This window comes from Pipra filicauda, unplaced genomic scaffold (genome assembly GCF_003945595.2).
Source record: "Pipra filicauda isolate LSUMZ 115617 unplaced genomic scaffold, ASM394559v2 scaffold231_size1239837_pilon, whole genome shotgun sequence".
Classification (NCBI taxonomy): Eukaryota; Metazoa; Chordata; class Aves; order Passeriformes; family Pipridae; genus Pipra; species Pipra filicauda.
In genome coordinates this window covers 833,910-860,898 of record NW_024104345.1, presented here as the reverse complement: position 1 = coordinate 860,898, position 26,989 = coordinate 833,910, and the positions used below count along the sequence as shown (strand labels likewise).

General features: G+C 39.5%; 1 protein-coding gene across 1 annotated transcript; it reads left to right on the top strand.

Moving 5' to 3' along the window:
* The first annotated feature begins 241 nt into the window (after positions 1 to 241).
* Positions 242 to 25,428, top strand: TOPBP1 (DNA topoisomerase II binding protein 1). The gene is made up of 28 exons (XM_027748567.2): positions 242 to 272; positions 551 to 632; positions 1,186 to 1,320; positions 1,889 to 2,032; positions 2,825 to 3,006; positions 3,128 to 3,321; positions 4,148 to 4,327; positions 5,224 to 5,393; positions 5,923 to 6,086; positions 7,084 to 7,331; positions 7,621 to 7,940; positions 8,719 to 8,891; positions 9,865 to 10,076; positions 11,471 to 11,760; positions 13,394 to 13,567; positions 14,609 to 14,718; positions 15,774 to 15,897; positions 16,170 to 16,319; positions 16,818 to 16,926; positions 17,553 to 17,745; positions 18,550 to 18,776; positions 19,773 to 19,936; positions 20,867 to 20,981; positions 21,499 to 21,662; positions 22,569 to 22,709; positions 23,730 to 23,819; positions 24,279 to 24,440; positions 24,777 to 25,428. The coding sequence occupies exons 2-28, from the start codon at positions 552 to 554 to the stop codon at positions 24,918 to 24,920; spliced, it is 4,560 nt and encodes a 1,519-aa protein (XP_027604368.2). The 5' UTR covers positions 242 to 272; position 551; the 3' UTR covers positions 24,921 to 25,428.
* The last annotated feature ends 1,561 nt before the right edge of the window (positions 25,429 to 26,989 follow it).

Here is a 26,989-nt window from a genome sequence, read left to right as displayed (position 1 = left end):
CCCTCCCCTCGGCCCCACGCACCCTCGGGGGACCCCTCCCACTGCGCACACAACGGCCGCTCCCGCCCCGCCCACGCCGCCCAAAGGCCACGCCCCCTTCCTATTCGGCCCCGCCCCCGGCCGGGGTAACTCCGCGGAAGCCCCGCCCCCTCCCCGCCCACACAGCGCAGCCCCCGCCCTCCGCTCCGCCCTTGCCGTGCCGGCCCCGCCCCGCGCCTGCGCAGTGCGAGCATCACCGCTTTCCCGCCCGTGGCGGAGGCGCCGGTCGGCGGGTGAGGCGTTGTGGGGGTGCAGCCGCGGTGGGGGCTGTGGGGGCACCGGGAGCGCCGGGCACCCTCTGCCCAGCAGGGCCCGCTGGGTGCCTTGGGCCCCGTGAGGAGGGGGCCTCCCGGTGAGCCCAGCCTGCCCCCGCCCCTCCGTCCCCGTCAGAAGTAGGCGCCGAGGCCGGGCGGCGTGGGGTGTGCCCGTGGGGCGGGGATAGGGGCCCGAGGGCTTCCAGGGTGCGGCGGGAATGTCGGGACGCTCACTGGGTTTTGCTTCTCCGTTAAAGGATGAGAGGTGGCAAGGAGCCGTTTTTTGTGAAGTTCATAAAGTCTTCCGGGAGCTCGGAGTATTTTTTCAAAGCTCTTGAGGTAAGTGGACTTGGTCACCTCTGTCATTGAGCTTGGTGGATTTCTGTCGTTGACTGAGCTGTATTTGCCATATAATAAGTTAGCTCGCGTGTGTACACCTGGAAATAAAGCTGTTTCCATAACATAGGTGTCTAATGTTTAATAAAGTATGCTGAACAAGAACAATTTTGTTGAAGAAATTATTCCAAGAGATAGCTACTGTTTCAAACCCTGTTGACATTTAGTGAAGAGACATGTAGCCCATAAGGTGTGAGTGGTGGTCACTCATTTAAGCCCTAAGCAAACTTAGGGAGGACACCGTGCATTGTTTTCCAGCTTGAGAACTTAGTGGGAGCCAAAGGCATCGTGTGGTAGGATCGAGTCCTGAAAGTTTGTATGATGAATGATTGAGTCAGAATGTTGGGAAGAGTCAGGGGAACAGAAGGACACCCACAAGGTGTTTTGCATGGTAGCTTTGTTGTGAGCTATTTCAAGGAGATGCACTTGTGTAGTTTGCACAGGACTGTCTGTTTGTGATTTGTTAATAAATGTTGTATGCATCATTTACCTGCAGTCTATAAAAGAATTCCAGTCAGAAGAACATCTCCAGATCCTTGAAGAAGAAGCAGTACTCAACATAAAAGAAAATGATAAATCACTTTACATTTGTGATCCTTTTAGAGGCATGGGTTTCAGTCATCTCAAAAAGGTATGCTACCCAGCAACTTACTCCTAGCAATATTCTTTCCTTTCTAGAAGAACTCATGTCTGTACTTACATCCTGCACGTTCTCTCTTGCACTGAATGAAGTAGTATGAACTTCACTGCATCCTTTTTGCTGCATTCTTTATGGGAGAAGATGACTAGCAAAGCATAATCATTATTTTTAAACACGTGGAAAAATAGTATGGTCAGTTCTGATTCTGCTGGAGTCCCTAAACTGGTTCTTAGACTTTTTTCTATGTCCTGAGAAACATGATTTGGTTTTAGCTGGAAGGAATTGTCTAGCAGACAAAGATAGGCCAACTGGAATTCTCTGGCATGTTAGCCATAGCATCTACAGTTTTTACTGAGGCCAGAAAATCTACAAGGATTGTACAGAAAATCCACAGCTGAAAGCAGAAACAAAAGTGTCAGCTACCCGGAGATGGTAGAGGAGGGGGAGGACAGATGAAGAGGCCCTGCCTTCCTTGGGATTCAGGGACAAGGAAAGCCTTCCTGATACCTGTGTGCCCTCTGCTTATTTTCTCTGTACTTTTTCTGTTACTTTCTCGCAGCTTGGTTGCAGGATCGTGGGACCACAGGTAGTGCTGTACTGCATGCAGTCCCAGCGATGTGTCCCAAGAGCCGAGTATCCTGTGTACAACATGACCATGGCTGACGTGACGGTGTCCTGTACCAGCCTGGAGAAAGATGTCAGGGTAATGCCTTCCAAAGAATGGATTGCTTAGCTGGTTGTTGTTGGTGTTTGCTTCAGAAGGCTCATTACTAAGGCAGCAGTCATACTGTGTATGTCTAACTACCTGTGTCTAGATTTACCTAGTCTTCTGTGGCTTGTAGAGTATGTGTAGTTTATGTAGAGAGTTGTATGAAGAAAGAGGGAGTCTTGCAAGTATATGTAGTATATAAACATGTATGTAGTGGTGTATCTGTGCATGCACATATGTATACCACATAAGTATATGCATATATAATCATATTTGAGGGGTATTAATATGGGAGTAAATGTATGTTTTAGGGATTTTTATTAAGTGATTAGATGGATCACTTATCTTGCTAGTTTGTCTGCGACTATAATGCTACAGACAACATTTCTGGTTACTCAGACTACGTGGTAAAGGTTTAATATCCAGTCAACTGTGGTTTAAGTAGTTTATCATAGAAGTTTACTTTTTATTTATTCTGATAGCTCTTTCTAAAGCTACCTAAGATGTCAACCATCTGTCAAACTTTGCTTATACAGTGTGATGGTAATGTTTTTATTAAGGGTATATATTATGTTCAACTTATCATAAGTGAAAATAGAATGGAAATTATAGTTATGTTTTTATGGCTTCCATATATATCCATTTTGTATTTTTTGAATATTTTTTTTAGGGGAAACCATGGACAATTGAAATCCACATTTGGTTGTTTTGGTTTTTTTAAGGTGAAAACGACTGTCATGTAGGTTCTTTTTTCTTGATAATTTTCAATATTTTTTGCCCATCCAGGAAGAAGTTCATAAATATGTGCAGATGATGGGTGGATGTGTGTGCAGAGACCTCAATGTGTCAGTAACTCATCTTGTAGCTGGAGAAGTTGGCAGCAAGAAATACTTGGTAGCTGCTTCTCTGAAGAAACCTATTTTGCTTCCCTCTTGGGTTAAGACATTGTGGGATAAGTCTCAGCAAAGGTATGAAAAAATAAAACTGATTTAATTTTGGGAACTGGTAATTCCTATGTTAACACAGGCTACTAGTTGGTTTTACCCAGAAGAAAAAGTATACTTTCCTTTTCTCTCTTTCATTGTTTAGCATGGTGAGGTACACGGATGTTAACACGGCAGACTATGCCTGTCCTGTGTTCCTTGGCTGCACGATTTGCGTGACCGGCTTGAGCAGCTCAGACAGGAGAGAAGTCCAGCGCCTTGCTGCCGAACACGGGGGGCAATACACGGGGCAGCTCAAGATGAATGAATGTACTCACCTCATAGTTCAAGAGCCAAAAGGTAGGACCGACAGAATAAATACTGTATTCACTTCTTGAGTTGAAGTAGTGTAAATGTGCATAAGCATAAGGTTTGGAACTGTCTCCTGCTCTGCTTCAGTGTTGCTCTTACTGCTTCTGTTTAGGCAATCACTGCTGTTGGAAGGAGCAACACAGGGCACCCTTGCTTTGGTCTAAAGGCATGAGAGAGAGAGAACAAAAGAGATAAAAAAGCCAGAGACACAGTTGGTATTTAAGGGGAGGAAAAAGGGTGAATCCTAGAGGGGGTAAAGAAAAGAAAAACTCATTTTTTTGGGAGAGCTGGATAGTACTTAATTTATACTGCGATTGAAATTGGATAGTAGCCTGATGCTTTTTTAACTAATTATTCTTTGTGCCTTCTGAACTCCGTACTAAGATAAAACGAAAGCTCCTTTTCCTTCCTCTTGGGAAGATGAAAGGATTTTAGTTTTATTGTGAGAAGCATTGAAGGGTTTTCTTTTTTCTCCGGTTTCCCTCCCTCTCTCTACAGTGAAATATCCTGGGACTTTATAACCATTTCTTTCCCGTGTGCTTGAAAGCTTTAAAGCCTTTTTTCCTTTTTTGTTTCTTTAGTGCCCTGTCATACTGTACCCATGAGCTAGCCATCCATGATATTTTTTACTCTAACTTTAATTAGAGAATAAGCAGCTTATCAACAGAGTCCAGGATAACACAACTTGCACATTAAAATAAGTTATTTGAATTTCTAAATTTTCTTAATGTCCAGCTGTCTTTCTGCGATCACTCTCTGAAGGTTCAGCCTTTTAGTGATTGTGATTTTTTAAAATTTTGTTTACATTTGGAAGGTCAGAAGTATGAATGTGCCAAAAAGTGGAATGTGCACTGTGTGTCCGTGCAGTGGTTTTCTGACAGCATCAAGAAAGGCTTCTGTCAGGATGAGACAATGTATAAAATAGAGGCTGGATCAAAACTGAGTAATGCACCCAGTACATCAACACCTACGAATGATACCAGCAAGCCTGATAGTAAGTAAGATATTTTAAAATATGTTAAAAGTAAGGTAGGAAATATTTATATCAAGGAGGAAGAACTGTTTAAGATTAGCAAGGTGCTTGCTTTTGCAGTGCTGGTTTGACAGTTTGGGTTCTAGATTCTGCTGAAGTTCAAAACCCGATAGATTGCTTTTATACACGTTGAATATTCCAGCATGTGTAGACTTGAAACGTGAATGATCGTTAAAAACATGAACTTGAATTAGGTGTATGATTGTCTGCTTAAGAATCCATGGTGTATATCTGTAAGTCCTATAAAAGTATGAACATTCATACGTTTGAAGTTTAAAAACATTGTTTGTAATGAATATAATTTTACAGCAGTCTTGAGGGTGGTGAACAAATGCTGATTTTGAAGTTTTCTTATTATTGTTTTTATTTTTGTTTCTTCATATACTTGTTTTTACTTACTCCATGCTTCTAACAGAAGGAAAGTTAAAAGTATTTTTTAAGCACACATTGGTAGCATGAAAGACACAGCAACCTTTAATGTCTGTGTCCACCTGATACTGATTCCTACTTCTCTTAAATCACTGAGCTTCTTGTTGATTTCTCTACTACAGAGAGCCCTGTTTATTTGTAAGAGTATTTCTAATTGGTGTCTACAAAACTGGAATGAAAATCTTGAAAACCAGTCTCATTTGCTGCTATGTCATAGGTAGCATCTGTTTGGGAATAAACAGAAGATGTATACTCTTGCTAGCAAGACCATACTCAATCTGTGTTTAAATAAAGCCCTTGGTTTAACCAAGGTTCTACTTACCTAGTATTTTTCATTCTTCAGGCTTTACATTTTGTTGTTTAGTGAAGCGGCAGAGAGGGATGAGCCAAATCTAATGCCTCTTTTTTGATTTTAATTTTATTTAAAGATCAGACCCTTTCGGACGTCAGCCACATTTCCAATATCAATTTGAGCGGCGTTAATGAAACTGCATGTAGTTCTGTTATGGGCAGCCGACTGGATCCTCTTCCTGATGAGCTGGAAAACTTGGACCTAAGTTCTTTTCAAGCCCCTGAAGATTTGTTAGATGGTTGTCAAGTATGTTTGACAATGTATACTTTGACATGTTTAGTCTTAACAATGTGAAAGCTACTATGTTGGAGCACTGGCACTTGCTGCTTGAGTAAATTGTTTCGATGGTCAACGACTAATACCAGATTTGTGTCCACATGCTGTAGCTTGTGTATGTGCCTACATTTGTGTAGGTATACAATTGTATTAAATATGTATGATAAATATAAAATTCTATATTTGTAGACATGTATATTTAAATACTATAGTGAATGGGTTCTAGAGTTGGTGTGGAGGTTTGTTTTGGATTTTTGTATTGTATAATTTTTGGGGTCCCTTCCATTAGTAAACATTGAAGCTTTGCTAGATTAATTTTCAAAGATAAATTAATCCAATCATAAATGCTTAACTTTTTTGCTGCTTCTCAGAAGCTGCACCGCTGCTTTGTGTTCTGCAGCAGTTGAAACAAAATATACCAAAATAGTCTTTTTTGTTTTTTCTTTCTTTTTTTTTTAACATTTTTAAAGCATTATTTATTGCTCTGTTCTCTTTGTAGATTTATCTATGTGGCTTCAGTGGCAGAAAGTTGGACAAGCTGAGAAGACTTATTAATTTTGGTGGTGGTGTTCGATTTAATCAACTTAATGAAGATGTTACTCATGTCATTTTGGGGGAAAATAATGATGAGCTGAAACACTTTTTGGACAAGACGGCTCACAGGTTGTGATAACTGTGTTGTGTAAGGTCTACTTACACCTTGTTTTCTTTCTCCCAACACCGCTGGGGTCCCCAGCACATAAAGGACATAAACCTGTTGGAGCGAGTCCAGAGGAGGCCACCAAGTTGATTAGAGGGATGAAGCAGCCTCAGGAAAGACTGAGAAAATTGGGTTTGTTCAGCCTGGAAAAGAAAAGGCTTCAGGGTAACCTAATTGCAACCTTCTAGTACCTGGAGGGAGCCTACAAAGAAAGATGGAAAGGGACTCTTTACCAGGGCATGTAGTGACAGGACAAGGACTGATGGCTTCAATCTGGGAGAGTGTAAGTTTAGATTAGATATTAGGAAGAAATTCTTTACTGTAAGGGTAGTGAGGCACTGGCACAAGTTGCCCAGAGTAGTTGTGAATGCCCCATCGCTGGCAGTGTTCAAAGCCAGGTTGGATGGGACTTTGAGCAGCCTGGTCTGGTGAAAGGTGTCCCTGCCCATGGCAGGGGGGTTGAAACTAGATGATAAACTATAAGGTCCCTTCCAACCCAAAGCATTCTATGATTCTTTGAAACCACATATTCATTCGAAAATACTAAGTGGTTCTTGATTTAAATGAGAAGACTTACAGCATGTGTTCATAAGTACATCCTTATGTGCTCTTGAATGCTGTATTTTTGGGTAGCCATGAGTCACTTCAGTGAATAGAAAAGCAAGTGTTCTTATGGATGAAGAGAGGTGTTAGCATGTATTTGTTAATATATTGAGGAGGAAGAATTTGGCAACCCAACAGTGGCAGATATAATTTATGTTACAGAAAATAGGTATGAAATGCTGTTCTCAGACTGAAACAATTAAAAAAACTTGAGGTTTGTAGAGTGCCCAAAGCTTGCTTAGTATGGGAGTTACAGACTTCATGTGTGTGTATTTCCTAGTATTTTGTGGAGCAGGAAAGAAGAATCACAAGTCTTAAACCTACTGTAACTTGTTTCTATAACGCTTCATTTCCTAGGCCTCATATAGTGACAGCAAAATGGTTGCTGGAGTCATATAGTAAAGGCTATCTACATCCAGTGGAGCACTATATCCCTCTAAACTATCAGCTGTTAGAGAACCCAATTTTGGAGCAACCTGAAATGAAGTCAATTCTTCCAAAAAAAGCCAGTCTTGCAAAGAAAGAAGCTGTGAACGTTCTAAAGCACCAGAAAGCTGTTGAAGATGACTTCCTCTCTCAATATGTAAATAATGATTCTACATTAGGTACGTTCTAGGCTCAGCATACTGTATAAAGTTTAACTGCTCATAATTGGCATTTGAGTTTTCAGGATTTGCTTATTAAAAAGCTAACCACATCTAGTATGTTAACTTCTACATTGTGTTTCAGAAATCAAATTTAAACAGGCCTATGTAGAATAGTTTTTAACTAAAACCTGGCTGAAAACAGCAGAATACTGTCATTTCTTCACGAAACTGTTTTGGGTTGTCTTTGATGTTCTTGTCAATCAATTATTATGCTTGATTGTTCGTTTATTTTTCTTTAACCTTTCAGATGAAGTGGAAAAACTAACATCCAGAACCTTCAATGATGTTACTAACTCAACTGTTCAAGGAGAGAATCCGTCTTCTGTCTGTAATGGTTCTTTGGGAGAGCCTTCTGCACCGGCTGAGGGAGGTGTATTTGTCAGAAAGACTTTTCTTCTTTTGGGTTTTGGTGAAGAGGAGGAGTCCTGCCTTGCGGATATTATAAAGGAGAATGCTGGGAAAGTTCTGCCGCTGCACAGCAGAACCATTGCAGACTATGCTGTGGTACCTTTATTGGGGTGCACAGTGGAGCCAACTGTTGGTGATGTTGTCACAAATACATGGCTGGTAAGGGAGTTATACTTTTTCAATTCCACAAATACGTATGTATCTATATTAGAAATTCGTCTTGTCAGAATACGGAGTTATTGGTGACTTACATATAGATAAGATACTGAGAGATTAGCCTTGTTTCATTTGAAATATACTAAATGAAAGCATGCTTTAAAACTTCTGTGTCTGTAGGGTATCTTGTCTGTTGCACTTCATTTACTATAGGACTTTTAAACAGGACTTCGTTGTCCTGACTCAAAGGTCATTATAAGGTCTGACAGTATTCTCTCTAAATGATGAATTGTAGAAGGAGCTAGTTGACTAATAAGGATTTCATTTTATATCTTTGCTTGTTTCATGCTTTTTATAGCTTTTTTAATTTGTGGCAGAAGAGGAAGTCACCTTTAAAGCTAAAAGTCAAAAAATACTAACCATATTTGCCAAGAGCGGGCATATGATATAGACTACCTGCTGTTAGTATTTTTCAGTATGAGGTAACTTTCTGTGAAGTAAATCTATACAGACCCTCAGATCATGCCTTGAACTACTCTAAGGGAACATAGAGGGTTGGAACTTAAGTAATGAAAAGTTCTGAATAATGCTTCAGTATGTCAAACTTGACAAAATTGAAGTGATCTAAAGAAGAATTTGGGAAATAATTTGTATCAGGTGTAATGATGGAAGCAGGATTGCTTGTTGAGTCCATGAATGCTCTTGTGCAGTTGCTGAAATATTGTTGGCTTTGTTGCTGTTTAGCTTGATTTACATTTTTATCTCTTTCACCTTCTTAAAGATAGCATGTGTGGAACAGCAGCTCTTTTTAGATCTCCGGTCCAATCCACTTTTCACACCAGTCCTGGTAAAGGAAGGAGCTACCCCTCTGGAAGACTGTGTTCTTTCTTTTAGCCAGTTCACTGGTGCAGAGAGAGACTCCCTTGCTTATCTGGCAGGACTGCTGGGAGCCAGGTATGTCTCCTGTCACCGTTCCTTCTTGTTCTTAGATAGCCAATGTGCTGCCATTGTGCATTTCATTTTTCTTACAAAGATTAAAGTTCTTTTGAATTCTGTTTATTTACAAAACCTGGTGCTGAAGCAATGAGACGTCATTACATAGTTCTTCTGTTTTCCTTTCCTTTAAAGAAATATGGTCTGTACTCACACAGTCTAATTTCTACCGGAATATGCTCAGTCTTGTGTTTCCCAGTGACTCGAGTCTCAGTAACTTTTTACTCTGCCCTAGAACAGAGTAATAAAAGTCAGTTTTTCAGGTGTCAGGCCTTCTGGGTTGTTCTTCAGTTATCCAGGAGAGGACCATTTTTCCTCTTCTTCAGCACTGTCCGGTTCAGCCTCATAACCAGTGATTGTGCGCCATTACTTAGGAGCTGGCATGGTGAATTATTTCCTCCCAGTTCATCAGGATCTTTGAAAAACTTTAAGAAAAACATGTTTAATCATGACATGGCAAAATTGTGTAGCTTACAGTATCATTTGATCTGATTTGTAGGCTGTTTGAACTAAATTATTTGCTTATGAGTTCTCAGTCCTGCCATCTTTTTGGAAGATTGTGTCCTTGATGATAAGAGGAAAACTGTTAATTATTTGGAAATGATACATGTTAGCTCCAGAAGGGATTCAAGCCTGTTCCATTAATCTTACAGAAGAATGTTAGGCCCAGCATATGATTTGAAAATGAGAGCTGTGAGGAGTGCTGGAGTAAGAGAAATATTGTTTTTAATACTGATAGAAGCAAAACATTACAGTTTAATTTTTCTTTTTTTTCTACTTGTAGGTTAGGCTGTAAAGTGCAAAGTGGGTGGCTTTAGATGTCTAATTCTACTAGTTCTTTTTCTGTTGCTTGAATACATTTTAGAATAGTATAAATGTGCCCTAGATTAATTTTCTTAATGACTAAATGAATGTTTTATTAATGTAATTGTAGAGTCCAAGAATTCTTTGTGCGGAAAGCCAATGCAAAAAAAGGAATGTTTGCCAGTACCCACCTTGTGGTAAGAGAACCAAATGGTTCCAAGTATGAAGCTGCGAAGAAGTGGAATTTGCCAGCAGTCACTGTAGCTTGGCTTTTGCAGTCTGCAAGGATAGGGAAGAGAGCAGATGAAAGCAAATTCTTGGTTGAAAATGCAGAGACTGAAGGTTGGTTATCAGCAAGTTAGGGAATATGATTGTGTCTGTGTGAGTTTGTTTACGATAAAAAAGGCAGGTATGATAAATGTTTTTTCCTAACACCTTCAGAGTATTAGAGCTAGAGGATATTTTTCCAAATATTAAGATGGAATCATAAAATGGTTTGGTTGGAGGGGACCTTAAAGATCACCTAGTTCCACCCCCCTGCCATGGACAAGGACACCTTCCCCCAGACCAGGTTGCTCAATGTAACCATACTTTTTCTATATTTTTTTCCTTCTTTTGAGACATGATTACAGGAATGATACTGTGTATTTACTGCAAGTCTGTTGGAGCCAATGGAGTCTTTTGGTTATCAATCATTGGGATTCAAGCTCAGCGTCTCAGCTTTGTCCTTTTTGGCACCTATGCTGCTCTGTAGCTTGAGTGGGAATTGATGATAGATCCAGCTTAGAACTTCGTACTTGTTAGTCTGCAGTGAAGTCCCTCTGTTCAGTCCTTCATACCTTCCCCATCTTCTGCTCCTTTTCCAGTTATTTCAAGTCTCTTATTTGGCAATATTTCTTCCATATTAAGATGCAGACTACAATGATTTAATACTGAATGTTAGCAGACCTGTTTTAAAAGTGCCCTCATAAATTAATTATGTGGGTCACTAAGTCAGAGGACAGAAGTTATGCCATTGGCATGGCACATCTTATCTGTTTATTACATTTTTAAGGAAACAAAGTGGGAGGTCATGGGAAATGAGGAGTAAAATGTAAAAGCAATTCTTGTGTTAAATCTTTTTCAGCTATAAAGACAGTGAGTCATGCTTATCTGGAAGTATTTATGATAGACAAGTTATAACAGTTTATTTCTAGCTAAATCTTGGTCCTGTTAATCCAAAGGCATGAGGGACTGGATGTATATGTGATGAGCTAAAGAGGTGGGATTGAGAGTTATGAACGCAAAAGAAATCTGAAGTTGCATGGGAAGTAAGGAACCAGGGAGGAGGAGTTACCTTTAGTGTTGAAAGGGAAGATTTTGTTGTGTATTACATCACTTTCTTGGATTAGAATTTTGATAGTTGTTGTATGACATATGCGAGCTATACAGGTATGTGTGGAACTGCTAACAGTGTTAGTGGATCAGGGATTGCTCACTTCTTTTCAGACACTTAGGATCAAGCTCATGCCTATGGAATACAAACTAAGTAGTTAACTGAAAGAGACGCTGAACATGCTGGCTTTTAAAATGTAATTGTAGTTTAGAGCATTTATTGGGGGGGATATGAATTATTCTTTTAGGGAAAGAAAGGTCAGGTGAACTTTTGGTTGCTGTTTAAATAAAAGTGTATGTGAGGTCTGTGTTCAGAAGAAAAATTAGTTTGCTTGCTTATGTTTTCTTTGTTTCTTTTAAAGATACTGAGAGTTTCGTTACTCAGCTTACCAAGACACCAGCAACTGTTAAATATCTTGATTCAGAACAGCCTGCTTATCTTCTTGAAGCTGGAAAAAAACCAGCTGTGACCCCACTTGATATCAACAGGTTCCAGAGTAAAGCTTTCCAAGCTGTCATCTCTCATCACATTGGGAACACAACCCCTGTTGCACAAGGCGGACCACTACAGAAAGAACCGTCTTTACATCTTGACACACCGTCAAAATTTCTTTCCAAGGACAAGTTGTTCAAGCCTTCTTTTGATGTAAAGGTGATTGTCTTTGCAAATTTTTTAGTCTGTAGAGCCAGTATGGTTAAAGATGTGCATAAACTTAAAAGCAGCACAGAAACCTTTGCTTATCCATTTTTATACTGTACACATACAGAATTTCCCTTTTGAATAAAGCCAGGAAAACTGGCTCCATTTATTTATATAGTTTTAGTTAATAACCTGTGGACAAAATTTATTGACTAGTAGATGCTGTAGTGTCCTTAACAAAGCTCCTTTGTGCTTATTGCATCATATACTTGTGTGTCCTACACCTCAGACAGTACACAGTCTGTGTTCTCTGCATCTAAAGACTGAGAAATGCAACAAGGCAGCTTGTAATTGGCTCTAGGTATTGGGAAACAAGTGTTTGTTTATTTTGTGATGAGATGCTACTTTCGTACATGTTTTAATGTAATAGCTTTATAGCAATTATGAAACTGTTATTGCAAATTGAAAAACGTGTTGGGGTTTTGGGCTTAGCATCTCACTCTGAAGGCCACAAAGGGCTAAAAAAACCAGCACAAAGAAACTCTTGATACTTAGTGAGTGTCTGTGCTGGAATAGCTCTTGAATGTTTCAAGTGTGCTTTGGAAGGATTCAGGTTTGATTTTCATTTTCAAGGCCTTAACTGAAAGATCAGTGCACTGAATTCCTGCAAAGTTGTTAGGTTTTTCTGGAGGGTTGTTTGTGAGTTGTCTGTTGTGGTTTGCATGTGTTGCAAATCCAGTGTTCTCTTTAGCTAGTTCTGCTTCATGAAGAGAAGGCTCCAGGGAGACCTTTTAGCAACCTTTTAGTACTTAAAGGGAGCCTACAAAGAAGGATGGAGAGGGACTCTTTACAAGGACATGTAGTGACAAGACAAGGACTGATGGCTTCAAACTGGGAGAGTGTAAGTTTAGATTAGATATTAGGAAGAAATTCTTTACTGTAAGGGTAGTGAGGCACTGGCACAGGTGGCCCAGGGAAGTCTTGGATACCCCATCGCTGGCAGTGTTCAAGGCCAGGTTGGATGGGACTCTGAGCAGCCTGGTCTGGTGAAAGGTGTCCCTGCCCATGGCAGGGGGGTTGAAACTAGATGATAAACTGTAAGGTCCCTTTCAACCCAAAACGTTCTGTGAGCAAGTAAATGTATGATTCAGTTGGTATTTGGCTTTTCAAAATCCTAGTAGTTCACCACTCCGATCATTTTCAAAAACAAGATATTCTAGACCAGAATTTCTCTTTTTTAAGAAAAAGGCAGTCTGAAATGGTATTTTAAAGGTGCAGATAAAATCACGTACTCATATGCTACTCTTGTGGGGTGAAGTATTAGTAGATTAAAGTAGTTGGTTGGAATTGCGAGTGACTGGTTTTGGCCACTGGTTTTTCCACTGAGGGCAGTTTTCAGTGATGGCAGTAAAAAGAGAGATTAATAAACTATTTTCTTCTTGTTTTGCTTATGCAGACCGTAAGACTGGGATTGTCTTGTACTGCTTTTCTGCAGTGGTACTACAGTTGCTGTTGGTAGCTGCTCCTCTAGTACACTGTCCTGGTTTTAGGAATATGAAGTCTTACTGTGGACTGTGTTTGTGAAACTTGCACTTGAGTGAGAAGTATCTTCTTCTTTTTTTTTTTTTTTTTTTTTTTTTGGTAGGATGCTCTGGCAGCTTTGGAAACTCCGAGAGGTCCTGATCAAAAAACCAGGAAACTGAGCACACCTCTCTCTGAAGTCATCGGCAGAAACTTGAAATTGGCACTGGCAAACAGCACAAGGCATACAGCAGCTCTTACTGCCAGCCCTCAGTTAACTGCTGTACAGTCGAAAGTGGTAGGAAATTTTGGGGTTTAGTTTCTGGAGCATAAATTAGGAAAAGGCCATATCTTTTTGTGATTTAAGTTACAAAGGAGTTCTTGAATTGTTATTTGTGATCTATCTGAGTACAAATCCATATGATTATGCATTCGTCAATGACAGTTAAAGGAAGGTATGATAAAAGAATTTCCTCATGGAAGGGAAAGAATTTTAAACTCTTCTTGTACTCTCTGTACTACTGTCTTGAATATTAACCAGTTGCTAAGTGACATGGCATATAAATATGTACCAATTTAGACTTTGTAGTATTGGAATGAGATGATTTTGTCTGACTTAAGAAATTCCCAGGCTCCAACTGAACAGGGTTAGCTATTTTGTCTTGGACCAAAGTTAGGAGTTCATCTTTAATGCGTCTTCTTTTCCTGCCTTCCTCTTTAAGGTGCTCCTTCTTACTAGGAAGCACAAGATGTGATCAGTTGCTTACTTCTTACAAAGACATACTATGTTATTCTTTCTTGCAGTCATCTTACCTCTTCAGTCTAATCCACCCTAGTGAGAGAAAACAAAAAGATGTAGGAGGAAAGGGAGCATTTATGTATGGCTTGCCATGTTAGTACCAGTTACTGTAGAGGAGGGGCAAGAAAGCTAATGACCATCAGAAAGGGAAGGCTGTCACTTCTTATTTTGTAGCTTCTTATTCTTACTTTTCTCGCTCCAGGACAGTGAAATACTACAGTGGCATCAGGTTTGATAATTCCCTAATTTCAGTGTTCAGGAAGTGTTCAGTCTGTGGTGAGAGGAGCAGAATATGTTCTTGGGAGATTGGCTGAAAGTGAATCTTTTGTCTTGGAATTCCTAGTGTATGGTGCGATAATAGTGCTGGGTTTTGACCATGGGGTTTGGGAGCAGCAAAAACAGAGGAAGTGTATTTATCTTACCTTTGTTGTTATTACATATTTTTCTTTAATATTTAATGTAGCATGTAGTATTTTTGTTATTGATACAGAAACCTTCCAATAGTGACTGTCCTGTTTTTTATCCCTGCTGCTTGACCAGGAAGAAGATCCCAAGCCTCTGGCCGATGTTGTGATATATGTTAGTAAAAAACTTGCTAAGAGGCAAAGGGAACTGAATGCAGTAGCAGCTTCTCTTGGAGCAGACTGCAGGTATCAACCAATACAAATGGCTTCTAACCTTCTGTATTGATGTGATCTGAAATAAATATGAGTCTTCGCATTCTAATATGCCTTTTCCTATAGTTAAACATTACATTTCAGCATCTTAAAGTCATCTTCTTCTATTGTGAAGTAAGGCCATCTTTCCCTGCCCTGTCCCAATCTCTGTGTTCTTGATAAGTCTATCTCAGAAAGTCTTCCTGATTTGCAGGATTTTTTTATTTTTTATTCTTCATATTTGAAGAAGTTTAGCTTTTGGATGGTTTAATGGTTTAACATTTGCTGTATATTTTATATTCTGAATCTGATGTGAATTTGTGTGTGTTTCTCCTGGGCTCAAAATGAATTATTTTCTGGACTGTAAGCATGGCTAGATCAGTCTTAGAAAAGCTTAGAAAAATAGGTTATCATGAAGAGAAACTACAAACTAACATTTGTGATTTGAGACAGAATTCTGCTTCCAATAAATCTGATTTATGTGTTTTGTTACTTATTATATAAGTGTTATTATTCATCGTGTGAGGGAAGTTGCCTTATGTTTTGTAGTAGCTTAGAAATGCTGAAGATACTAGCATTAGATAGCATTAAATAGCAAATACTAGATTTTATCAATTTAAAAGTTAGAATTCCTCATTTTGTTTATTTTGTACTTCTTATTGTACATGCACATATTGTTCAAGAGTCAGTATTTCACTTGCAGCTCAATATGACAACATTTCAGAAACTGATTTAAAACTCAACTTACTTGAATAAAAACAAAACAAAAACTAAAGCAAAACACCTCCTCTTCCATATGTTTATCCAATTTGGTTTTATTCAGGAACGCTTTCAAACAGCATAGAAGTTGTTCTGTCGTGAAACATCCTTGTGCCTAAGAATGCTGTCTTTTCTGGCAAAGACAGTGAGCTTATTGTTTATTGTGGCATAAAAAAATAGGCAAAATAATATTTTAACTTGAACAAGGGACAGGAAAATTTCTGAATTGGATTTCTGATACTTTTTCATAGACATGATGTCTTCAATTTGTATTTTGTTTTCTCTTCTAGATGGTGCTTTGATGAGACAGTAACACACTTCATCTACAAGGGAGGACAGAATGACAACAATAAGGAGTACAAATCTGTTAAAGAACGGGGTATACATATTGTTTCAGAACACTGGCTTTTAGAGGTATGAAGCTTGTTTTGTTCCCTTTTTTAAAAGTGAAGGGAAATGGAGACTTAAAACCAGTTATATGGCAGTGGATTTTCTGTATGCATTTATCCTGAACATGTATGGGGACTGATGTTTTGTATCCTGCTTAGAACTAATAAATAGACTGGCTTGTTTTCACTTTTACCTTGTTCTCCATAAGGAGAAAACAAATTTTCCTGTTAAGGTGTGAAATTTCTTTTATCTAAATCAGTTCCTCATCTTTCTCTTATTAACTGATGTTATTACAGAGTGCCCAGGCATATAAACGGCTTCCTGAATCTCTCTTCCCTCACACTTACAATCCCAAAATGAGCCTGGACATCAGTGCAGTGCACGACATCAGGCTCTCCTCCTCCAGTAAACTTCCATCAACTGGAAACCCAGCAGAGGAAAATGAGGTATGATTTGTGATAAGAATTCATGTTCTTTGAAGTGATTTGGTTTACTTAATAGTTATATTAATATAATAATAAAAAATGTTGATGCTTATTCAGCAATGTCCTGAATCAGGTTTGACTAGTAGTTAATAGTAGCTATTGCAGATGTCCCTTAAGGTTTTTTTGCATTTGTAATATTCCTCTTCTAGGATGATGGAGGGATACACAGGCATTTCAGGAGCTGCTTTCCAAATTTGAGATGATGTAGGTTCAGTCTTTGCCTCCTCTTGTAGGTAATGAAATCCAAAGTGTTAACTTCCTTAGCAGACATTTAGACTGCGGAATAGGAGTTGTCACTGATGCTACTGTTCGCTGTTCTACCGTCATTGCATTAGCAGAAATGTTAGATTTACTCTAAGGCAAGATTAATAATCTTCAGAATTTATGAAAGTGTCAAACATGGTTAAAAAGCAAAAAAATTTGGTATTTGAGAAATCAACTTGTCTTCATTGGCTTTAGATAATTCCAGTGGATGAAGATTATGCTGAAGGTGATATAATTACTGACCAAATAAAGGGAACAATCACTATAGGGGAAGAACAAAGTGTAAGCAGTGAATCCAAAGGAGGTAAATATTTTCAAAATGTGTTCAGTTGTTCAAACATTTTCAAAATGGTTTTGGAACATCAAACTATCAATATGAGCCTTTTACAGTTTCAGGTGCTGAGTGTTAAGATCTAGAAGCTTTAGGTACCATATTTATATACTGGTCGAGTACAGCTACTGTTGCTGGATGTGAGGGAAGAGTTTTCCTCTCTGTTTTAAAGACTTTGACAGCCTGCAAGAAAATCATGATCATCCATTGCAAAGTACTTAATTGCTGGGTTTTTGTTTTTAAAACACTGAAGTTCATCTTTCACATGGCAGATTGCTGTTTTGGAGTATATGTTATGTAAATAAATGTGTTCCTGGAGAATTGTGGATCTAAGTTAGATCCTGTGAGCAAATTCAGAAGTCCAGTTCAACCAAATGGAGATTTCTTCTTGTGCCTAAGAGTAGGTGACTTGGGGCATACATAGTTTTCCTAGATATTTTTTCCCAAGTATCTTTTCTTCTTAATGTACATTCTTTGTCCCAGTGCCAGGGGAAGTTGACTGGAATTCCAGTTTTCACTGAAACAGTGAACAGTCGTTCACTTTTCACATGTTGCAATATAACAGTTGTGATATTGTGAGTTTTGTTCCTTCTCTTAAGTTTTAACTCAAGCACTGGAAATGAGGGAGAACTTCCAAAGGCAGCTGCAGGAGATCATGTCTGCCACATCACTGGTGAAACCACAAGGGCAAAGAGGATCCCTTTCAAGGAGCAGTTTTGATGGTTCTCCAACCACTCCTGATAGCACACGGTCTGTGCGAAATGGCCGCAGTAGGGTCTTGGAAGCTCTAAGGTATTGGTTTGTGTTTCAAAGTATCTTATTTTGTCCTCCCTGTGCATGTTTAGACACTCATTGAAACATGAATAGGTCTTCAGGATTTTCAAGTGTATTGTCTGTCTCTACTGATGTACTTGAGCTGCTTCTCTTACAATTCAGAATCTTTAACTGGATGTGCCAGATAAAGCCAGAACGTTGTCTTAATCCGTAGTGGGTACCTTTTTGTTTTTCAAAAAAATCACAGAATAGTATGATTGGTTCTTAGTTTTGAGTTGAATTATGCCAACAGGTTTATTTTCTTTTTGTTCATATTAATGTTCTTATAGATTTTGAAGAAAGCAGTGCTGCAATATTTCAGCATGTAGGTCATATACAAGTAGTAGGTATTCCTGCAAAGCACCTTTGTGAATGGTTCTTCTCTTTTATTTTTCTTTTCTCTCTAAACAGAGGATAGAATTTTTATTCTATCATGCTGAGGTACACTAAAAAAGTAATGGAAGTCTTGCAAAATTATTCAGGTAGCTTGGTGTTTATTTGCAAATAAATAGGCTCAGTAAAGAGTAAAGTACACTGATTTGGTAATAACTTATTAATAAGCACATAATAAAAACATCTACTGATATTCTGTGTGCCTTTTTTCAGCCAAGCTGACACTTGGGTTCACAAAGCCAGCATGCCAGAATAGCTCTTATACTGAAATTTTCCCCTTTCCCAGCCATTCCAGTGACTGTGAAGTCACTTGGATGTTAGAGTTGATGTGATCATTAACACATTGCCTTCTAGGATGAGTATTTAAGGTACCTGTGCTTTTTTCTTTAGGCAATCCCGTCAGGCACTCGCGGATATAAACACAGAGCCATCCCAGAGTGAGCAGATCGTCTGGGATGATCCCACTGCAAGGGAGGAGAGAGCAAGACTTGTCAGCAACTTTCAGTGGCCTAATAGTTCTTCCCAGTACACTGAGCAAGGTCAGAGTAACTCCAATAAGAATGTGGATGAGTCTGCCCTCAGAGGATCTGTACCGGATGCAGAGATTGCTGGTATAGGTAAAACCAGAAATGCAATATCCTTGGTTCTTTGTGACACCATCCATTTGATCTTTGAGACTTTTAAAATACAATTTTACATCTTTGAGCTCTATTATGTGTTGCTGTTTTTTAGAGAGAAGCTTTCCTGTCCATTTGTGGCCAAACGCCAAGGCAGTGCCTGTCTAAAAATAGACTGCCATGGTTCCAAAAAAAAAGATCTTCATAAAATCTTCCAAAGTTTTTTGGTGTTTTTTTTTGGAACCACAGCTGGTTTCCAGGTAACACCTTAAGTAGGTATAGTGGAATTCAAATGGGAATACCAGTAGCAAAATGTTTTTCATTGTAGTGAAAATATTCATTGGTGAAGAATGGGGGTATAGGAAGATAACTCACACATCCAAAAAACGAGATGTGTTGAGTTGCTGGTGGACATGCTTGGGTCAGGACTCAGTGAAGATACTTTATCTATATTCCCTGTTCTTCTTGAAGTCTTAAGTGTACTGCTAAGATTAAGGAAGCAACATGCTTTTTCTGCCAAAACCAGGTGGTTTTTTATCTGTTTTTGCTTTCTTCCTGTTCTGAGTAATGGAATCCTTTATTTCTCTCTCCTCACTTCCTCCCTCCTGCCACCAATCTACTTGTAGAGTTTCTGCTTGTGGCAGTAGTCTTCCTGAAAACTGGCCCTTATCCTACAGAGGATTGAAGAAAATTACCTAAATGCATTCAATTGATTTTTTTGTTCAACCAAATCAGTGCAGTTTAGCCAGAGAAATTAGTTCATTTGAGGTTTTCAGGTTTTTTTCAAAGCAAGGCATCTGGGGACAGGAGTCTGCAATACTGCAGTTGGTGGTTTGTGGTATAAGGAACAGCATCTTTATGAAAGGTAGTGGTGAAATATAACTGTATACTTTGTAGCAGCAGTTGTGGGGGGGGTTTATTTATTTTTATTTTTTACTTTATCCATAATTATATTCTTCCAAAGACAAGTCATGCAACAGTGCTTTACTTTCACAGCTGTTCCTGAGGCTGGAGATGGAGAGGTGATTGAAGATCTAAAGAATCCTGTATGTAAAGATCCTGAAACACCGGTTAAAGATAACTTGATTCCCACTCCACAGGCCCCCACCATTGCTTTCCCACTGGCTAACCCTCCTGTGGCACCACAGCCCAAAGAAAAGGTTTGTCATATGAAGAAATGTTTATGATGATTTGTGTTCTGACAGATGTAGTGACACTTTAAGAAATTTTGAACTTGACAGTGAGTATAAAATAGGTGAATATCTGCATTTAAAATCTTGAAGTGGTTTACTTTTGTGCAGTACTATTTCTTTTTCCCCCTTTCTTTGAGATTTTGAACAAATAGTGTTTGCTCAAATAGATAAAGCTTGTTTGTTCAGACAAATAAAGGTTTTTGTCCTGTTAGTTCATGCTGGAACACTAAGGTAGGCTTTGGAGTGAAGAGTTACTATGTGTATTACTTGGAACTCCTCCAGCCACGTTAGGATGATGGAAGAAAGGTTAGGCCAAGGTTTCCTTGGTGTATCTGGAATTTTATGTTTAGGTACAAATGGAAAATTATTCTTCTGCCAAAAACCTGGTTTAAAATTCTATTTTATTGTGACCTTGGAAAGGGAAAGGACAATGAGGTTAGTCCTTTGTCTGCAATGCATCATCTAATGCTCAAACTTTAGGCAGCTCTGTGTCTTCAGGGGCATAATGTGTCATGTTAGTGGAAAGGCCCTCAAAGAATATAAAATTCAGACTTTATGGAAACTCTGAATGAATGAGGCAGTGTGATAGATCAGTGATGCTTTCCTCATGTGTTCAACCTGGCGTCTGGTAGATGTGAATGAAGGATTAGTTTTTATGACAGATTGGTTCAGCTGTGCCCTGAAGAAAGGGAGAACCAAGAGGATGTTCAAGCAGGAGCCCAAGGATGATTTTATAAGATCCAGGCTTTTTGTCAAGTGATTGACAGGTTTGATTCTGCTTTTCCCAGCTAAAAGAAAACTTAATATAAAAATAACCCAGAATGTTTGGCAGAGACATAGTCAGCTGTCAACCTAACCCTTCTGTCGTATTTTCAAAATCTGTTACTGTATTTCTAGGCTGTTACAGAAGATGAGAAGGCTGATGAAGAACCAGGAAAACACCGTAAATTTCAGCTGTCTTCTCTTAATCCTCAAGAAAGATTTGATTACTCCCATCTTATTGAGGAACTAGGTACCAGATATTTGTGAAATGCAAAGAATACTATGTGCCTGCTCAGTTGTGGCTTGTTGGGGAAAAGGAAGGGCTTCTGTTAGTGACTTATCAGATTTGAGGTCTCAGATTTATGGCTTTCTGTGCCTGTGAGCGATTCTTTGAATATAGTATCATTATTATGTGAGTGATCAGCTTTGCCAAAAACAGCAATGGGTTTGTCTTCTGGCAGCTTTCTTGTAGCTGTCTCCACAACAGCCTCATTCTTTAATGTTGGGAGTACCCAGGATCTGCTGTCCTCCGGTGTCTCCCATTCCTGTCTGTGTTGCAGTGGCACTTTACAGAGCCACTCTTTCCTAGCTGCTTCTCCTTCCTTGCCAGCTTCTGCCCATGTCATTTCAATTACAATACTTACAGTGTAAATTTGAGTTAAGTATATTTTTATCTGAATTCAGATAATTCTCACTTTGAGTTGATCCTTTCTGTGGTCAAGCATGACTCTTGGGTAATTTGAATCAAATTCATTCCTCATTTCAAGGTGGAATAGTACTTGAGAAGCAGTACTTTGATCCAAGTTGCACACACATTGTTGTGGGACATCCTCTTCGAAATGAAAAATTCTTGGCTTCGATGGCAGCTGGAAAGTGGGTGCTTCACCGTTCCTACCTGGAGGCATGTAGAGGAGCTGGCTGCTTTGTTCAGGCATGTGACCCTATTATTGAGACATTACTATGTTGTACCTTTTTGCATTTGTTCTTGTTTTGCACTAGTAGGAAAAGACAACCTCTCAAATCCAGTTAGCAGTTTACGGTGCCTGAGCCTTGGGAGTTTTAGAGAATCCAAAGTCAGGAAAGTTTTTGTCTGAAAACTAGTTCTGGACCAAACTCCTCATATAAGATAAATGAAATACCTATACTTTTTATAGTTGCTTTTGAAAATTGAGGGTTTTGAGTACTTTTTGGTAAATTCTCCCTGGTATCAGCTAAATTTACATGGATTTTGTTACACCAGGAATTAAATGTTGATCCTTTCAATAAATGAACATATATTAGTTTTAAATAATCTGACTCTATGACCATGTGCATAAACATTTTTGAACGCTAGTTCTTCAGACTCTTCGCCTCCCTGTTATTTTTGTTGGGTCAAGCAGTTCTTTTACATTGACCAGGTGAACTTTAAAATAATGCCTGTAGACTGTTCATATCTTTATGCAGCAAAACCAACTTTCATTCCTTTAGAAGACACTGCAGAAATAAAAAGTCAGTGGTGTGCAGTGTAGTGAGTTGCTTTGCCCTGCTGTTGAATTCCATTGTAGGTAACTGCAACGGGAATCTGGTTGTGTACATGATTTGATGTTGCAGAAAATGTGAGTTATTTCGATACATATGTGCAATTAAGAGCCGTATCTCCAATTTTACCTAGAGCTGTTTTGGCCAAATAAAATCCATATATAAAGCTAGAGTGAGATGGGATTTGTTCTGGGGTTTTTTTGTTGGTTTTGGGGTTTTTTTTGGGGGGGGTTCTGTTTGGTGTGGGTTTTTTAAATCTATTTTTCTGCTGGTAAAGTTGGCAGGAATGCTTTGTAATTGAAGTTTATGGTTGTTCCAGGAAGAAGATTACGAGTGGGGAAGTAATTCCATACTTAATGTTTTGCCTGCAATCAATATAAACCAGAAGAAACTAGCACTGGCAGCCATGAGGTGGAGGAAAAGAATTCATAAAGGGAGGCAAGAAACGGGCATTGTCGAGGTATATAGATACTCCTTAAGTGGTACAGTGTGGGTGGACAGGACAGGGATTGTCACCAAGAAACTTGGAAACTTAACTGGCAGGGGAAGGTAACCTGTCTTGTTATCAAGAACAAAATGTCTTGTCTGAAAATATTCCAGTTAAGTAATTTTCATTGTCTTTTTTAAACTTTCTATGCTGGTGTATTAAAAGTCTTAATCTCCTCCTGAACCATTTTTCATGTTTTGCAAAGCTGGATTGTGGCTACTTATGTATGTAAATGTCCCTCAGCCAGGAAGATGATATTTATGCTTCAGAGCACTGACTGAGGAGCCAACCTCACTGAGCTTTATGAGGAAACCACAACTGGTACTGGTACCTTTCCTAAAGCACCTCCCGTCATTTTCGTGATGCAAGTTCCATAGTCTTTCAGTGAGATTTTTGGAAGTGGGACTTGAACTCCCCAAATTAACTCTTTTCTCAAAGCAGGCGTTGCAGCTGAGCATTCATTGGAAGGTGTTTCAGTCACATCAGGATAAATCTTGATTTGCGTGGGTTTTACAGTAATCTTTTTAAAATGAATGCTTGCAGCAAATCCTGCCTACCTCTTTGCCTACTTGGAAACCACAGTGAGTGTTTGTAGGAGGCAACCACTTGGCCCTCGATGCTGTTACTGTAACTAAGTGCATGGTGGGGGAATAGGGAGAAATGTTTCCAAGTAATTTTTTTTTAAGGTAAGTTTCTATAAATGAGTGTCTAGTGTTCTGGAAAACATACTCATTGCCAAGGGTCTTTTCATAGATTGGTTTGCTCATCTTGCTGTGCAGGCTGTGAGAGGGTTTGGTGGCAAACTGCCTGACTGTGGCCCAGTAGCTGTATGTTCTGTGAATTTTTTTTCTGACATTTACACTTAAAGACAAAACTAGGTAACTGCAAGTCTTTATCTGATGGATATTCTCAAAAGGGACAAATTATAGATCCATTAAGTCTTTGTACTTTTTCAGTACCAGCAAACTTTTGACTAAATTGTCTTTTCTCTAGGGAGCTTTCAGTGGCTGGAAAGTGATCCTGAATGTTGATCAAACCAAGGAAGCAGGATTCAGGCGCCTTCTTCAGTCGGGAGGAGCACAAGTATGTAATTGTTTGGAAAAAATAATGAAATGTATGTGTGTTTCCTTAATTATGTTTTATTTTTCTTTCTGTTAAACTGGGCTGGGCATTTTTCATGTGAGTAAAAGGTCTTCATGAACTAAACTGCTTGCACAGGGTAGCTGAGACATGGTCAAAGGTGGGAGGAAAAAGCTATGTCATCTTCACTTTGGAAGTGGTCAGACAGAGGAGCTTGTCTGAAGTAACACAAGTCAGTAGTGCTGGTGGGAACTGGGGATAGAATTTCTGTGCCCTGCTCTGATGAGAAGGATCACTCTTCTGGGAAGGTATGTGATGGTACAGAATGCAGCTGTAAATGGTATTTTATTTCCCATTGATTTCAAGTTAATTTGATGAGTGAAATTAAAGGTCATGAACTGCACTTGTCTTGGGGAAGAAACAAAACTAAACTCATTTTTGTCTGTTGTGTTTTGTCTGTAGGTGTTTTCTGGTCATTCTGTATCTCTCTTTAAAGAAGCGACTCATCTCTTTGCTGACTTCAGTAAGCTGAAGCCAGATGACAGCAGGGTTAATGTAGCAGAGGCAGCAGCCCAAGGAGTGAACTGCCTGAAGCCGGAGTACATCGCTGACTACCTCATCCAGGTGTGCATGCCTGAGGGTGCTCTCCACGACCCCACAGGCCCCCCTCAGACCCAGCCCCCTGAATCCAGTCACATGCCTCCTTTGCCAGGAATTGTGGCCACAGAGTGCCTACACTGAGGGCTTTGATCTGTAGCCTCAAATTTAACTGTTGTAGCATGTTCTGGTGCTGGCAGTGGGATCTGTTACAGGGTATGAAACTGCTCGCAAAACATATTCAAAATGTTAGGTGTGCAATGCTCGTTTCGTTATTTTCAGTTTTAGGCAACTAATGAGCTGTTTCTTTCTTCTCAGAAGCTTCTTGAACTAATCCACTCATTTTTTCTTCCTCTGTTGAAGGATCCACCTCCCCCTGTGGATTCTTACTGCCTGCCGGAAGCTGGGTCTCACCTTCAGGATAACACAGCTCTTGGAACTGGATTATCTCAGAAAAGAAAAGCACCAGGAGAAATGAGCAGAGTCAAGCGATCCAGAATGCACTGAGCAAATTCTCTGTTCTTAAATTGTACATTTTTAAATTCATATTTATATTTTTTCATTCTCGTCAGAAAAACTAAAAGATTTGAGTTTTACTTCTAATTTGTCCTGAGATTAAAATAGCTTTACAGTAATACTCATAGGAAAGATTGCTTTTGTTACTGGTAGCATCTAAAAATGTGGCAAGAACTCATCCAAAAAATTCTTTGTCTCATAAATGTCCAAACTGTCCCACTAATGATTTTGTTTGGGGACACCATTGTATAATAATAGTTAAGAAATACTTTGTAAGATACTTATCACATCTTTTATCTGTGTGTTTTGAGGGAAATACCAGTTGCTAAGAATTTTCTTGCATTCCACATACAGTAATGGACTTAGATTTTACATTAATACAGTAATTTTTCCTCTTTTGGTATTTTCTGTTGGAGGGGAAGGGGAAGCCAGACAAAAAAAACCTGGCTTGTAAATTTTTGTACTCATAGAGGGTGTAATAAATTATTTCAGTAGATCAGAGGTGCTGTTGAGGTGCTGCTGACCTGAGTGCTAATGAATCTGCTCAACAAACATAGAGCCAACTCTGTTATCCAACAGGTGAAGTTTGTCTGACCATGCTCCCTGTTTGAGTCTGTGGCAGAAACCAGAGCCAAAGACTTCCATTTCCGGCAGCTGGAAATGTTCTTAGTCAGACAACTACAATATCTGACAAAGTATTTGACCTTTCAGTAACTGTGGGGTCTGGGTCTCTATTTACTGAACTTAGTGTATGTGAGTGCACTGAGTTAGTCTGTGCTCATGGAATCTGAGGAGCTGTATTTAAGCAGCTGGGATTGCCACAGTGTGTTTGAGCAGAAAAGCACAGCATCCATATGCACAGGACCAGTGGAGTTGTCTCGGAAAATATAAGTAACAGTTGAAGTCTATTCAGTTCATCTCTTCCTTGTTTTGAAGGCAGGGGGTGTACTCTACTTTTATTTTCTAGCTGCTGAATATCGTTTTCTAGAAAGTCTTTGCACCAGTATCTGTCGAAGATCCAAGACCAAGCCACAAGCATCTAAGCCCTGCACTTTAACCTGGAAAATCATTCTAGGCTGGGGAGAACTAACCCTTTGCTGCTGGGGGAAGGGACAAGGGACCTGAGCTGTGAGTCTCCAGGTGAGAGAGAATAGGAGGGCAGCTTGTCTTTGTGTGCAAGGCTGTACTTCCTGCTTCTGCTTCCTGCTTCAGTGCAGCAGATGTTTTGTCAGTGAGCTCTGCAACTCACTGTCAGGATGACCTGAAGGAATTGTCAGGAAGGACTGCAAATGAATGTGAGGGATTAGATTCTTTTTAAAAAGTGAAATCTGTGCCCCAATCAGTGGAGGCTTGGCTGTGGCAAGATTGCCATGTTGAGTTGCAGTGACTACAGTCTTATCACCTGATTTGGTTTTTTTGCTCATAACAGCTTGATGCTTTTTGCTGTTTGTGGATGTCAAACATCTGACTTGTTTCAAGTCCAGTAATGGACTGAAAATAATGCTGCTATTAATGCCTTATATCATGTTTTGAGTTAACTATAAATTAACTTTGAATTAACTATTTCATGTATTTCACTCTGTTCTACCTCTGAAATGCTGCTTTGCATTGCAGGCATTTTAAATAGGTGTGAATATTACCAGGCAACACCTAAGGTTTCTGTGACTTTTTCTTCCCAGTCCCCAGAAGCTGCTGTGTAAGGGTGGTGCTGCTATTCTCACTTTACAGATAAAAAAATCACTCCCTGACCCACTTAGCGAAGCTTTAAAGTTAAAGTCTTGGAGAAACACTATTCCTGCAGCTGTTGTGAATCCTGGGGGCAGGGCAGAAGGGGAGTAGCTAAAATCAACCACATACCAACCCCCGGTGGAACCAGTAACCTGGGATCTGAGCATTACCTGTTCTCCAGTGTGCACTGCCCTGTTGGACACTGGTTTTAACTTAGGGGGGATGCAGGAGGACAGGGAGGGAGTGCTGGGGGAACAAAGGCAGAAAGGAGCTGTTCCAGCCGAGCCAGCACCTCTTCTGCCTTGAGCCTCGAATCCAGCACACTGCTGTCT